Below are 15,196 nucleotides of genomic sequence, written 5' to 3'. Positions count from 1 at the left end.
GCTGAAAGCCAAAGTCTCTGGAGCCCTCCGCGGCTCCTCCTCCAGTGAGCTCAGAAGAGAAGACAGGGTCCTCATGTCCAAACACAGGAGTCTGCAAAGTGCAAGAGGCAAAACCTGCCTAGGGTGCTGAGCACCCCAACTTCCTGGCAAGGCTTGCTGTCTTTCTCTGTGAGCAAGCTATAGGACCTGCCAGCAAGGGATGTGCCCCATCTAAGAACCTTATGAACCATGCTTGTCCCACCAGGGCCTGGAGACTGTCGCAGGCCCAGTCCACCATCACCCATCACAGTTCTCTGAGATGCATGCCCTCCACAACCAGTCCGTTCCTCTCATGGATGATGGCCAGACCCCATCCTGACTCTGCTGTGGGGGCGTGGCTGGAAGCCGAAGTGATAGACCTTCAGGATGGGGGGTGAGGGTAGGTTGCAGCTGGGCCCTAGGCTGGATGCTGCAGAGAAGCCGGGTGGATCAGAGAATGCTAGGTGTGGTGAGAAGTGGAGAAAGGTGAACACGCAAGGATGTTGTGTGGCTCCAAGTGGAATGGATCGCCAATGCGAGAGTGACTGTGACGGGTGTGCATGCCAGAGGTCGTCAGATCCATGGAAGGCATGCAAAGGAAGGGTGATGATCTACAGAAAACCACCAAGTGTGGGCTAGATGCTGCAGAGGATGGGCAGCAGCTTGTGTGCGGGGATCCAGGTCTTGACTGTGGCCGCTGTGGGCGTCACTGACCAGTCTGGAGCCGCTGCTCTGCCATGGGTACCAAGTGGAGTGGGAGCTCAGGATGTGGGGGTACTCCAGGCCCCCAGGCAGAGGGCTCTGTGCTGCCGTGGGCAGGGCGGTGCCCCAGCTGACTGTCTCTTACCTTTGGTTTTAAAAGCAAAGTGACAGTGCTTGCACACATAGGGCCGGACGTCAGTGTGGGTACGGATGTGCTTCTTCAGCATGCTGGGTTTCTTGCAGCGAATTCCACATTCCTCACAAACATATTTCCCTCGGCCGCGGCCTCGAACATATATATACTCTTCATTTGATTTGTACCTGTGAGCAACAGGTGTCATGTAAAGGAAAAAAAAAAACCAAAAAAGGCGAAGAGGCAGAGTCCCACCTCAGAGGATGAGTGAGTGTGCTCCCTAGCTGCATCCAGCCAGGTTTGGACACTGGGAGAGGAGGATGAGGAATAGAGGACTACAGAGCTGAATGGGCTCGGTTGCCCTGAGGATCCACCACGGACCCCTGCAGCCCAGGGTCAGAGAGGTGGGATGGCGTCTTCCCTTTCCCCAGAGCCACAGGCGCCAATTTTTCCTGGCAAGAAAGCAAAGGATGCCCAAGTTGCAGATTCCCTGCTGGCTGCCTTCCCACAGCCACCTGCTGCCGTGGCTCTGCCACAGAGAACCGCCACTGGAGGCCACCAGAGCCACACAGAGAGAAAAACTCTTAAAGCAGCAGCCGCTGCTATTCATCAAGCTGAGTTAAGTCACCGTCGCCTCACAAGGAAGAGCTGAAGCGGCTCAGAGAGGGTGAGACACCCACCTGAGCACCTAGTCAGAAAGGCTGAACCAGAATCTGAACGTTCCCACACCAAGCTGCCCATCTCCCCACAAGGGGCAATGAAAGAGAAGGCAGCTGATCAGGAAGCCACCCAGACACTTCTACGAGGCAGGTACAGGGGGCCACCACTGTTTTCCTGGGTACAGACTGAGCCAGGGTCTCTGAGCTCTCTTCCTCACCCCATTTTGACTGAGCTACAAGTTACGTGGGGCCTAGATTACTCCCAGCAGGTCAGGGAGGTCACCAGCTCGCAGCCTCTTGAGCAAGCAGCCCACTTGCTCAGGCTGCAGATGCCTCAGACCCCAAGTCGAAATGCTATTTCCTCACTGAGAAAGATGCCCACAAGTGTCACAGAGACAGCCAGGTGGCCAGCTTTGTGGGCAAAGGCTATCTGTGTGCAGGTGTCCGGGTGAGGTAGAGAAGCTGTGAGTTAGGAAGAGCAGGAGGGATGGTTCTGGAAGACCCAGGGGGTAAGCTCCTGACTCAGAAACCAGGGACCACTCTAAGACATTGGCAGGAGGGAACATGTCTCCTCAGTGTCCTCGACAAGAATTGCCCATCATCTGTCCTTCCTGGAGAGGGGCACGTGGATGCAGAGATGACACAAACTAAGACTCCAGACTGTTCAACTGGCAGCTCAGGGCTAAGAGATGTGACAAGGATGGACTGGGGAGAGGGCCTCTGAATAGGGAGCTACAGGCAGCAGTGGGAAGATCGTCTCACATTCCATGCCTACACACACACAACCACACACTCCTCACACACCCACAGCCACACTCACACCTCACAAAACAACCACACACCCCTCACACACCCACAGCCACACTCACACCTCACCAAACAACCATACACTCCTCACACACCCACAGCCGCACTCACACCTCACAAAACAACCACATACTCCTCACACACCCACAGCCGCACTCACACCTCACCAAACAACCACACATTCCTCACACACCCACAGCCGCACCTACACCTCGCAAAACAATCACACACTCCTCACACAGCCACACTTACACCTCACAAAACAACCACACACTCCTCACACACCCACAGCCACACCTACACCTCGCAAAACAATCACACACTCCTCACACACCCACAGCCACACCTACACCTCACAAAACAACCACACATTCTTCACACACCCACATTCACACCCACAACCACATACTCCCAAACCCCCATAGTCACCTCCATACCCTTACAGCCAGGATCACATACTGCTCACCCTCAGTCACATTCACACCCTCATACCCACAATCACACATCCCAAATACCCACATTCACTCACGGCTCACACATACCTCACCCCCAGTCACCCTTACACCCTCACACCAACAGCTACACAGCCCTCACCCTTAGTCACACCCTCACACCAACAGCCACACCCCCTCCACCTTCAGTCACCCTTACACTCTCATACCCACAGCCACACACTGTTCAAGCACACTCACACCTCCACTCTCACACCCGCACTCCACAACCACACTCCACATATATATCCTGTGTCCAGAAGAAAGAACAGCAGGCCATGGGGGGCAGTGAAGGAGAACACCCAGAGTACCCTGGGTACAATGTAGGGGTTGGCCTTCGGAGTCACAGCACTTTGCCTTCATTCTCACGGTTCCCTTGTGTCCCTGGGATGTAGTCTCCAGGGGAATCAAGCTGACACAGGAACCTTTCCCGGGGGTGAGGATGACTGTGTGCTGTAGGCTCTGTCACCTGCCACCTGCCTCCGATTGCTCTTCTCAGTGGGTCCATGACACTCACTCGTCTCTAGCCATCCTTCCATGTCACACTGCTGCTCCCACAGAGCCCTACAGCCATTCTGATGATCTCCTCCTATGTGAGTTTTACTCTGCTCATGGCAGCTCAGCGGTGACTCTAAGTGTCAGTCCACTCGACCCCCGGTCCCTTCACGTCTTCCTCCTCCGTATCACATTAAAGACATACAGTCTTTGTAGAGAGAGGTTTTCAAAGGGATTCTTACACCACCTGGTCATGCACTGTAGGAGTTGGGCGCCATCTACTGGGCAGCACGTGGGGAGAGCCAGGGCTAGGAGTGGCGGGGAAGGACGGAGGGAGGCAGAAGAGATGTTAAAAGGTGTGGGGAGTTGGAGACCAGACAGGTGGTACAGGCTGCACCACCACCACTGGCCAGCTGAAAGAGTCCAGACCTGCTTGAAGGTATGTTACAGATAAACAAAATCTCAACAAGAGGCAACCATCCTGTGCTGTGGGATGGTGGAGACTGGGGAGGCACTAAGACAGGAAATACGGGGTATTCTGGGTGTGGACTCTACAGTCCTTGGTGGTGTCTCTATAGAGGAGGGGTCAGAATGAGGGATAAACAGACATCTGAAGTTTCCACTTGCCTTGTTCTTGAGACCATTCACTGGCTGGGAGTGAGGCAATGAAGGCCTTCATATTTATCCATCCATCCATCCATCCATCCATCCATCCATCCATCCATCCATCTACTTATTTTCAAGACAAGGTTTTTCTGTGTAATAGTCCTGGCTTTTCTAGAACTTGCTCTGTAGACCAGGCTGGCCTTGAACTCATAGAGATCTGCCTGCCTCTTCCTCCTGAGTGCTGGGATTAAAGGCATGCGCCACTGCCACCGCCGCCGCCACCACCACCACCACCACCACCTGGCGGAGGGCCTTCATTTTAATAAGATACGGGTGAGAAAGATGTGCAGACCTAGCTCGCACACGGCTGGAACCTATGGATGCACAATTCTGTAGATTTGTGAAGAGGAGGGTGACCAGGCAAAAGAATGGAAAGCCACTCAAGAAGGCTGCCATAGAAAGAGGCCTGGGAGGTCCAGGGGAAGGGTGTGCAGAAACAATGCTGGTTTAACCTGCCTCAAGCAGAGCAAGGCCAGAGCAATAAGGGCTGAGGACAGGCCTAAGGTTTGGAAGCTCACAGAAGATGGTTCAGAAAGGGGCAGGGAGGGCCTGAGGATAGTCACTGAGGGGTTTTGAAGAGGCAACCTTGGTTGAACACAGAGACCCCGTGACTTGCCAGCTCTTTGAAGGCTGAGACCATGGCTTGGTTAGCTTTGTGGAACCACTTTCTGTCAATGCAGGCCAGTCCTTCCTCTGCCTGAACCCAGCACCCACCCTGTTTAGGTCAGCTCCCTCCTACCAGTCACCCATGTTCACTGGAGCAATCCCAGAGTCTGGCGGGGTACCACTTGGTGCCCACAAGTGCTCAGAAAAGGCTCACAAGTTACAGGTCAGGACAACTGCCAGCACCTCTGTTTGAGTATGCTAGGGTCAGACTCAGCACTGATTTCCCACCCCACGAGCCCTCAAATGCAGGTTTCAGCTAATGCTGAAGGCTCCTTCACCATGCACAAGGTTGAATGAACATGCCTATGCTTTTTTTTTTGTTCTTTTAAATTGAATTTTCAGTTATCATACAAAATCATGAGCATCAGCGTGGCATTTTCATACTTACGCATTATATTTTGTTCCCTCTCCCCTATATATCCTGTCCTCCTGTCCCTGCTCTGGCTAGTTCCTTTCCTCCCAACAAACAGTGCCCTCTTATGTTTTCTGACTTAACTATATAGCCCAGGCTAGCCCCAAGCCTTCAGTCCTAACTGTTTATAAGCATGCACTGCCATGCCCAGATGCTTCTACTTTCTAATGAGAATGAAAATGAGCATAGGGTAGAGGCCAGAAAGACTTGGGTCTAACCTCTGGCTTTTACTAGAACTTTCTGGGTGACCATAGGCAGATCACCTCTCCTTCCTCAGGACCAGTCAATCCTCATTCCTTGGGAATCTGAAGCCCTTTACAGGCTGGATATTATCCACCCTCCTCCCTCTCAGCCCCCAGTCCTTTTACTCTGGTACAGAAAAGGTAACCAAGACCCAAGAGCTTAACTGACATGGTCAAGATGGCCCAGTGATGATCTTCCCCCTTAGCAGCCAGCTGCCACGCAGACCCGCTGCCCACTCTCGGATGGTACTGAACATAGTTTCCCAGTGACTTGGGACCTGCTGCAGACAGGGAAGAACAACATGGCTGTCCACCCGGCCTTTCCTGAAACCCAAGCTTGGGCTGGAACATCCGGGTATTGGCGGCTGCAGAAAGCCAGGGCTGGAGAGGAGAGAAGCAAGGGGAACCCTGGAGCGTGGACCTGCCTCCCAGCTGCCGGCCACCCCCTCCTCTCCTGGATACTTTCCCTTGGAGGCCAGAGACAAAGGGGATGAGTGGCTGACCCTCTGTCTGTTAGGTGACTGCAAGACGGTCTACTGCTGGCAGACCTGATGTAGGTGACTTATGACTCTGGTAGCTTTTCTAAACCCTACTGTCTACCTGTCTGCTGCAGTCTGGATGAGCAGCTCTAGGAATTTGGAATGTGTTATCTGTCTTAAGACCAGGCACTCTGACTTTCTGAGATCCGGGGGTGAGGCTGTTGAGCCAGGCGGTAGGGGTTCAGCAGAGCAGGCTCCGCTCTGGAGCTTCCAAGCCCTCCCAGGGTGGGAAGTAGCCTCTTGTCCTCCAGTCTGGAGCTGGGAAATAATAGGTGGATGGGGTGTGTGTGTGTGTGTGTGTGTGTGTGTGTGTGTGTGTGTGTGTGTGTGTGTGTAGCTGCCAAGCACTTTCTAGTTCCCCTGTAGCTCTGAGCCTAGAGACTCCAAAGCAAAGACAGCTTCCCAGGCAGCCTTTAGCCAGGAGGACTTCATTCCACTAATCAAAGTGGGTGGAAACAGTGAAGCTGTCATCGTGCTCAAAGCCACGAGGCAGCTGTGAGTGGAGAAGGAAGGACAGAGAGCCAGCTCTGACCTTGTTGCTATGACATATGACACAATAGCTCTTAGACTGAGGTCCCCTCCTGCACTTGGCTGGTGACAATGAACTGCTTGTCTGGACGATCAGTGCATGTGACACCTTAGGTTGTGGCTTTAGACTCTCTGGAGGGGTTTCCAAGCCCTGAAACTTCCACTAAGCTGACAGGTGTTTGACACAAAGCCCAGAGGAGGCGTACATCCTCCTTCCTCGGGTTCCAGGAGAGTGGTGCGGTGCGGTGGGAATGAGACGGCGCGTCAGGATGAGGTGACCTTCTCGGCAGGCTCTGCATATGACAAAGACGCAGCAACCACACGGCACTGTCACAAATCCTGACCTCCCCACCTCACCAGCCAGGTAGACAGATAGGCGGGAACTATGACCATGAACCAACCGCTGTTGGCAGATAAGCCTGCCCAAACCATCACAGAGCTGTCAAATGGAGGCGTATTTCTTCATGTGGCCTACCATCATCCCAAACACCAAGTGGAGGGTGGGCTGGGCTCAGGATCAAGCACAGCAGAGGTGGGGGAGGTGCACAGAGAGGACTGTGAGAAACGGAAGGCGTGGCATGTGCTCTCTCTGAAGGGTCAGGGGCTGCTGCCATCCTGCCAAAGGTGACACGAGAAAACCACAAATCCAGAATGAAGAAAAACAACAACTAAAAATGTCAGCAAACTCATATAGCTTTTACTGGGTGCCAACCACTATTCTGAAGAGTTCAGAAGTTACCTCATTCAGATCACATGGCACTCCAATGAGCTGTGGGCTCTACCAATTCCCATTTACCCTGAGAAGACAAGTTACTGAGTGGCTAGTGGAGCTAGAATTTGAACCCAGGTCACCTGTCTACACAGTTCAGGAGCTAAAAGGCTGTGTAATCATTTCTTTAAAAAAAAAAAAACTGTAAGACAAATACAATTCAAGGAGACAGAGACCCAACCTAGAAATAAGCTAGCTTGAGGTAATTTCCCCAAGGCCACGCAGCTGAGTAGTTGAGGGTACATCTAACCATTCAAGCTCATGACTTTTCTCTCTGCCGAGTTATGTCACTCTCTTGAATAAGGAGATGGATGTCATGGCCTCTAGGCTACCTTCTGAAGCAGAGATGCTCCCAGGCTACACTGTACTTGTGTTGTTGACTTTTCCACACACCATTCAGGTTTCATCATAAAGCTCTTGCTTCTCTTCCAATTTTGGATACATAAAGGCTTTTCGGTTCCCCAATTTTATTATGACCTTGGGTACAATCACGCCGAGCAAGAAGATGTGACTGAAGACATGCACACAGGGAGTCTTGGGAACCGAGGGCAGCCTTTGTCTGTGAAGTGAAGTTCAGGGCCAGTGCCCAGCAGTCAGCATGCTTAGGGAGCTGCAGCCACAGTGAACTGGTTGACCCCAGAGAAGCTCATAAGGGAAAGATGCCTGGAGGGGAGGAGCAGGTGTCTGTTAAAGCTGAGCCATGTGTCTGTTAAAAATATTCAGCAGCCAACATAGCTCTTGATGAGGTTTTAAAGGTTTGAGAGGGGAATGGCTGGGCTCTGGGGCCAGTGGGGTGTTCACATCAGATCTGGAAACATCTCAGCTTCCTCTCTGATCAGGATTCTGAAGAAGTGACAGCATGTCTTGATGTCCTCCCAGGTGGGGGTTATTGAATGTGCCAACCAGCCTTAGTCCTGCTGGGCTAGGACTTCCACACAGGTACAGAGCCCATTGGCCAGCAGAGGACTCTATTCTGTACATCTAAGTTAGCTTTCCATAGAGTGCCAACAGCCCTAGACCCTGATTCTGGGGCTGGTGAAAAGCCACAGGACTCTGACCTTGACCTCAAGGTATCTACAAGGCCACAAAACAAAATAATATAGATGTATCCCTGCAGACAGGACCAAAGAGCCAGACTTGGCAGAGAGGCAGCTGACCAAGGGTCTCAGGTGCTTTCAATCAAGAATGCCACTCATCATGTCTGGGTCCATTTTCCTATAGCAGCCAGGGTCTGGGTTGGCATCTGTGGCTCCTGTTGCCACCAAGGATGCTTGGGGTCAGGTCAGCTGTCTGAGTCCATGGTGCAGCCAGGGCCATACAGATCTGAGTGGTCTATGCTGCTACCTAATGCCATGGTAACATTTGGGCTGGTGCATCTGAAGACCACGTCTGGGTCCGTGGCCCTACTGCAGCCAGGGTCTGTGTTGATGTCTGAGGCTCCTGTTACCATTGAAGGCTGTGCAGATGCCTGAGGTCTGGGACCATGTTAGTGTCTGAGGGCCTTGCTGATCTGAGAGGCCTGCACTGCCACCTGGGCCAATGGTGACATCTAGACCTGGTTGTTGCCGAGGACCATGTCTGGGTCAATGGTCCTATAGCAGGTGGGGTCTATGTTGAAGTCTGAGGCCTGTGTTACCAGCAAAGGTCATAGAGAAGCCCGGGGTTGGGGCCACAGCCTAAGACCTTGTTGGTGTCTGGGTACCATGCTGTAAACCAAGTATCCTGATCTGAGTGGCCTGTATTTCCAGCCAGAGCTGGAATGCTGTCTGGCCCATATCTGGGTCTGTGGTCCCGCTGCAGCTGGGGTTTGTGTTGATGTCTGTGGCCTGTGTCACCTCAGGGGGCCCTAGGAACCATGAGTGATGAAATCAGAGGGCCATGCTGAGCCAGCCCTGTTGGCATAGGCGTAGGGGATCTGGTTCCACCCTTCACCTGAGGGGGGCTGCCACAGTGGCCCAGACTGACCACTTCAGCTACCACCCAGGCCCACAGCTGGGCCTTGGGTTGGTGCTAACCATCTACCCCATCTAGGACCTGCTGGAGCTTGTGAAGGGGCTGGTCCTGTGGAATGATACCCACAGGATCTCTATTAACTCGGGGTGGCAGTTGGGCAAGGGGAGATATCCCAGAGGAGTTTCAGTGAGGATCCAGTGGTGATGGTGTACCAGAAACCAGAGGTCTTGAACCAGACCAGTGACTCATTACAATGAACATTTCCAAGCAAAGCTGATCAGACAAAAGGGTCTACTGTGGGACACACTGCAGCTCCCAATGCCACCAGGACGAACGAAGAAGTATTGGAGAGGCAGGAAAGATGGAGAAGCAAAGAGGGTTTTTGTTTGTTTGCTTGCTTGCTTTGGTTTGATTTTTTTAAATTTTCTTTCAGAGGGGCACTGCAGGGGTGAGGGAAGGAGATAGGGGGACTGGGAGGTGAGTGGAATTAGGGTGCATGATGTAAAATTTCCAAAGAATCAATAAAGAAATTATGTTAAATTAAAAAAAAAAGAATGCCACTCATGAGCATCTCTGCAGGTGAGTGGGGATGACCCGTAAGACTTGTGACCCATGGACACAGCATGGGAGGCATGGCAGGAGGCTGACCTGGAGCCCAGGGAACTATGGGTTTTCTGAGGTTGTGGGGGCTGTGACTCCGCTCCCTAAGGGGCTTGGCATCTTTTTGTCTCCTTAGCTGTGTATTTTCAAGGGAACCAGACCCCGTTCTTGGAACCCTTTTCCCCAGACGCTTCATTTCAGGGAGTGCCATCTTCCCGAGGCTCTTGTGCAGGAGGGGGCATCCTGTTGAAGGGCTTATGGGAGTCTTGGATCTTCACAGAGAACTAGCTCTTCTACATGGGGACTGTGGTTCAAGTGTCTTTTCTTGCAAGCTCCCTCTGATCCCTGTTTCCAGCATTGAACTCCGTGGTTCTCATTGGCAACAGGGGCTGGAGAGGCCCCACAAGTCCCATCATGACTGACAGACAGCTCAACCAAACCTCCAGGCCATCATCACTGTATGATGGGAAACGGAGGCTCACAAAGAGCCCAGCATTGCAGAGGACCACAGAGCTAAAAACGGCAGAGTAGGAACTCACTGGCAGGTCCCCAAAACTCCAAACCCAAGCCTTATCCCACCTCTTTCAATTACAACCTGGAAAAGTGACCCTTGCAGAAAGATTACCACCTGGTGAGTCTCCAGATCCAGGGCCCACAGCCTGAGACTTCAAGCCCTTGTTTCCAAAGAGACTCAAAGATGGGAAAAGTGAGTGTTGCCTGTGAGTCACAACTGAGAAAATTCAGGTACCCATGCTCAACCCTGGCTCCAGACACTCCATCTGTCTCCAGAGCCACATGCCCTTGGCAGACTTGTTCCCATTGTCTGTGGCTCACACAATTGCAGAAAAAGTTGAATTTTCCTGCCCTTTGAAGGGTTTGTCCGCACAAGGCCATAAATGCTCTGGCTGAGCTGGCAGAAAGAGCCTGTGGGTCTGGATGAGTGGGAATCAAGCTGGCAGAAGGAAGGAATAAGGAAACAGAGGGAAGTGCCACTTCTACTGAGCACTCCCGTGTGCCGGGAAGTATGGAGACAGCCTCAGCATCGACTCTGGCACTCACTCCCGTGTGCCCTTCTGAGCCTTGGGAGGTTAGAACGGCGCCTCCACACAGACCTGGGAACAGATGAGGCCGAGGCCTTCACTGAAGAATTCTTTGGAAGAAAGTGGCACCGCTAAGTTTTTGTTTTTCAAATCAGCCTACTAGCTGTCACTTACTAAAGATGGGGGACATATTAGTGATCTTTGTCACTGTGACCAAGTATCTGGCAAGAATCAATGTCGAGAGGGAGGGCAGTGGAAACAATCTGTCGTGGAAGGGCTGCTCACGTGGCCTGTGCAGTCAGAGCAGAGAGAAACGAACGCTGGGACCCTCAGCTCTGCCCCTGCCCCTTCCCAGTCAGAGCTTCTGGCCCATGGGAACTACCATCCGTGTTTACGTGGGTCTTCCCTCGTCAGCTAGACACCCCTGGAATCAACACATCCTGAAGTGTGCCTCCTAGGGGATTCCAAGTCCAGTGAAGTGGTAGTGAACATGAACATCATCATGGGAAAACGTTCCATCCTTCCGTCACTTCCCCCACCTCCTCTCCCCCCCTCCCCTCATATCAGTACACTAATCCTGTGGTATTTTTACCTGAAGAATGAGAGAGAAAACTGGCAATACAACTTTGGGAATTGCAAAGAAATGAGTGGATGGAAAAGATTTGACCAACCCAAGCAGTTAGCAGGGGGAAAGCATAGAACCAACCCAACTGAAACTGCAGGAAGGGAGGACAGAGGACACCTTCACTGTCACCACCACAGAAACATCCTTCCTCACGCTGTTCCTGCACTCCACTCCTCTCTCCCCAATATCAGCTATTTCTGTCAACCACCTTTAGCTGTGTGAACATGTATGCGCAACCCCATCTACACACACACACACACACACACACACACACACAAACACGAAGGTCCTGCTCAGCCTCACAGCCCCTCCAGCAGCCATCCCCCCCCCGTCTTGGCTGTCTCCTTTATTCATCCTTTTAGGACAGGGGCTTACATACACTGTCTCCATTCCTCATTTTAGCCTGGGTCATAGGGAATCCATCACTATGGAAACAGCTCCCATCACGACCACTAGTGTCCCCCACGAGGCTCTATCTAGCAGACAGTTGCCTGTCCCCACCTCCCTGGGCCTGTAGGTAGTGTACTACTTAGCTGAGCCCTCCATCCACGAACAGCCTGTTCTTGGCTTCTAGGACTCTTGTTACCCTTCTCAGACTCTCCTTCTAATGCCAGTGCATCCAGGCTCCTTCTGGATGCTCTTTCCTGGTTTCTTTTCTCCATCTCCCCAGGTAACCCAATCTAGTCAGAGCCTCAAGTTTCATCTGCACACTGACAAGTCCGTCCCACGTGTCTATTTCCAGCTCAGGCCTGTTTGTTGAGAGCCAGGATAAGGTGGCAATTGCCAATGCCTCCCCTAAGATCCTCATGTGGATGTAGGACTGTGCTCTCAAATTTACATGCTCCCCATTGTCCCCAGGGTCAGATCCCCTCTCTCCTAACTTGGTTCTTCTGTTCACTTCTGCCCTGCCATGTGCCCAGAAGTTATTGGGACCTCACTCCAGGTAACTAACTTCATCTCAACCTTCCTTGTTCTCTTGGCTGGAGTCTCATGGCTCCCACCTCACTGCCCCTGCCCTGGCTCTCCCCACTGGCTTCTGGAAGACCTAACATTATCCTCAAGATCTAATGGTAACACGGACATAACATTAAATGTCCCTTTAGACTCTCAACATCCCACGGTCTTCACTGCCTTGATACCCATGAGTTTACCCCAAAACACATGTCACATTCCCCAGGAGAGAGAGAATGATCAGACAGGAGGACATCAAGAGAAACAGGAAAGAGCTAGCCCGGCCCGAGTGGGGGTTCCGAGACCTCACTCCCCCGCCCTCAGTGAGGAGGAAGGAGGGGTCAGCTTTGCCCACTGCTGCAGGTCAGAAAAGACTGGGAGGGAGCCTTAACCTCTGCAAGGTACAGGTAGGTCCCTGTTGACCTTGGCAAAGCCACTGTCAAGGTAGGAGAGGCCCCAGGCTCCCTGGAATGGGGCTGGGCAGGACGAGAAAGGAGTGGAGGTGTTGCAGAGCCAACTGCCCTGGGAGGTTGTTTTGTTTTGTATTTCAAGATTTTTATTTTATATGTATGAGTATTTTGCCTTCATGTATGTACATACATTATCTGCACGCCTGGTACCCACAGAGGCCAGAAGAGGGCATTGGATACCCTGGAGCTGGAGTTTTTGATACTGGATGGTTGTGAGCCACCGTATGGGTGTTGGGAACCAAACCTCTGTCCTCTGGAAGAACAGCAGGTGCTCTAAACTGCTGAGCCATCTCGCCAGCCCCTACTTACTCACTTATTTTTATTTTGTGCGTATATATAAGTATATGTACATATGTGCACCATGTGCATGCCTGGTGCCTGAAGAGGCCAGAAGAAAGGCAATGGATTCCCTGGAACTTATGGGCCATTGTTAGCCACCATGTCGAAACTGAACCCAGCATCAAGAGCTCTTAACTGCTGAGCCATCTCTCTAGTCCCACTCTGGGAGGTTTATTTTTATTTATTTATTTATTTTAAAACAAGTAGTGAAACCTAGCTATCCAAGGGATGATTCTGAAGTGGAAACAAACTTGGGTGTGCTTATATGAATGAAGTGAGGTGCTGACGGGCTGAGAGGGGTGGGGCGGGAGCTTTCCCTGGGAACAAAAGCTTCTTTCCTCAGCAAGGCATCTGGGTCCTTCTGACACAGGCCTATGGGTGAGGGGGTGAGTCTGTGAGCCTCCCTACTCTACCCTTAGGGACTACAGAGCTCAGCTCACAGCGAGGCTGGGGCATCTCTTCCCTGTGTGCCAGTTCCGAGCTGAGGCTGGCCGTTCCCTTCTCATGGCCAGCTCTCCGAGAGCCTCCCCTAATGGAGCTGGCCTCCCTGAACCTCACTAGCTCCATTCACCACTTCCTCAGACCTCAGCACACACAGCCAACCTGGTCAGGGCATGGACAGGCACTGTTGTCAGCCAGGTACTTCCTATTCACCCCAGGAGCTTCTTCCATGCCAGCCACAGGGCGGAGTTCCCAGCTTCCCTTGCAGCAAAGGCACTTGAGTTAGAACAATGTAGTCATTACACTCAGGGAACAATATAACTCTGTGTGTGCAAACACTGCTTCACAGAGAGAGCTCTTCCACAACATGGAGGCAAACGCAGGGTGCTGGGTGTGATCCAGCACAGTGCCCATGGGTATTCCCAGCACCATGCCTCCTGCCTGCTGCCATGATGGTCAGGGACTCACTCTCTGAAACTGTAAACACGTCCCTAATCCAAGGCTTTATTTTATAAACTGCTTTGGTCACGGTCTCTTTATAGCATTGGAGAAGTAATTAAGACACTGTGCATGGGAAGCACGAGGCTTGTTTGGCTGTGCTGAGTTTGAGGAGCAGTGGGCCTCACAGGGGAAGATGCCAGGGGCATCCAAAGCAAAAGCCAGGAGCTCAGGAGCGAGGGCCAGCTGTGGTCCTAGATGTCGAAGCAGCTGTGAAGAGAGGGCTGGAGCCGAAGAGTTGGATGATGTCAACAGGAGGCAATCTTGGTGAGAGTGGGTCTCAGTGGTCACCTAGAGAGCTCTGACTCTAGGTATATATGACCTCGTATATCAGCCGGCTGTCACACTGCCCTGTACACACCACCCAGCCTGGCCCTGCAGCTCCGGGAAGCCCTCCATGACTGCTGCGGACAGCTCAGCTCTACAGGTCCCTACCTCAGCAACAGGCTTTGTATTGCTGCCTCGGTCTGGTCCACGAGTGCCTTAGGTACTGGATGACAGTGGGTTGCTGTAACTTCTAGCCCAAAACACCCACGAGGCATGGATTAAGTCTATCCTCCATGATGGACTGACTAATTGATCAGCTGCCAGACTGAGGGTCAAGAAAAAGGGGGAGGGAATGAGGCTGGTGGACTCGAGGAAGCTGGACACACACAGAACCTGCCTTTTGGCACTTGGCTTATTAGCTTATCATGTGAACAGGCTCATTTCGTACCTGCACGGACACCATGAAGAAAACTAACCAGTGGCAGGTGCACGGAAAACAGACCAGAATCCCACTAGTGCTACCCACTGAATGTTTTAGTTTTCCCAGGCACAGATATGACTGAGATTGTCCCTCCCAACTCCCAAGGTCTGAGACTACACAACTCTCTGTAGTCAGTGGATGAGAGCCCAGGGCTCAGGAGGGTGCTTTAGCAGCCAGCACACAGGTCCTGCCTGCCTGCCTTCCTCTCTGGACCTTCGCTGGTCAGTGAGCAGGCTCATTACAGACCCTTCTCCAGTATGTATGCAGTGAAACAGGGTGTTGGAAGTGTTAAGAAAAGAAAAAGAAGAAAGCACCGAGGCTAAGGAAAAGTTTCAGAGTGAACCGAAGATGGGCCTTAAGGATGTGTTCAGGATCCTGTCACCTTGGTGACAGGTGAGACTCAG

The 15,196-nt window shown here is 52.2% G+C and overlaps 1 protein-coding gene across 4 annotated transcripts in view; it reads right to left on the bottom strand.

The window, feature by feature from the left end:
- Positions 1-15,196, bottom strand: part of Hivep3 (HIVEP zinc finger 3) — a 417,522-nt gene that overhangs the window by 13,277 nt on the left and 389,049 nt on the right. For all 4 annotated transcript variants that reach the window (XM_028886462.2, XM_028886461.2, XM_028886465.2 and 1 more), the window contains one exon: positions 866-1,041. In XM_028886462.2, coding sequence (XP_028742295.1) covers positions 866-1,041 — 176 coding nt within the window. The remainder of the gene's footprint in view (positions 1-865; positions 1,042-15,196) is intronic.

This window comes from Peromyscus leucopus, chromosome 2 (genome assembly GCF_004664715.2).
Source record: "Peromyscus leucopus breed LL Stock chromosome 2, UCI_PerLeu_2.1, whole genome shotgun sequence".
NCBI lineage: Eukaryota > Metazoa > Chordata > Mammalia > Rodentia > Cricetidae > Peromyscus > Peromyscus leucopus.
Note: the sequence above shows the minus strand (reverse complement) of the source record. Positions and strands in the feature narration are given on the sequence as shown.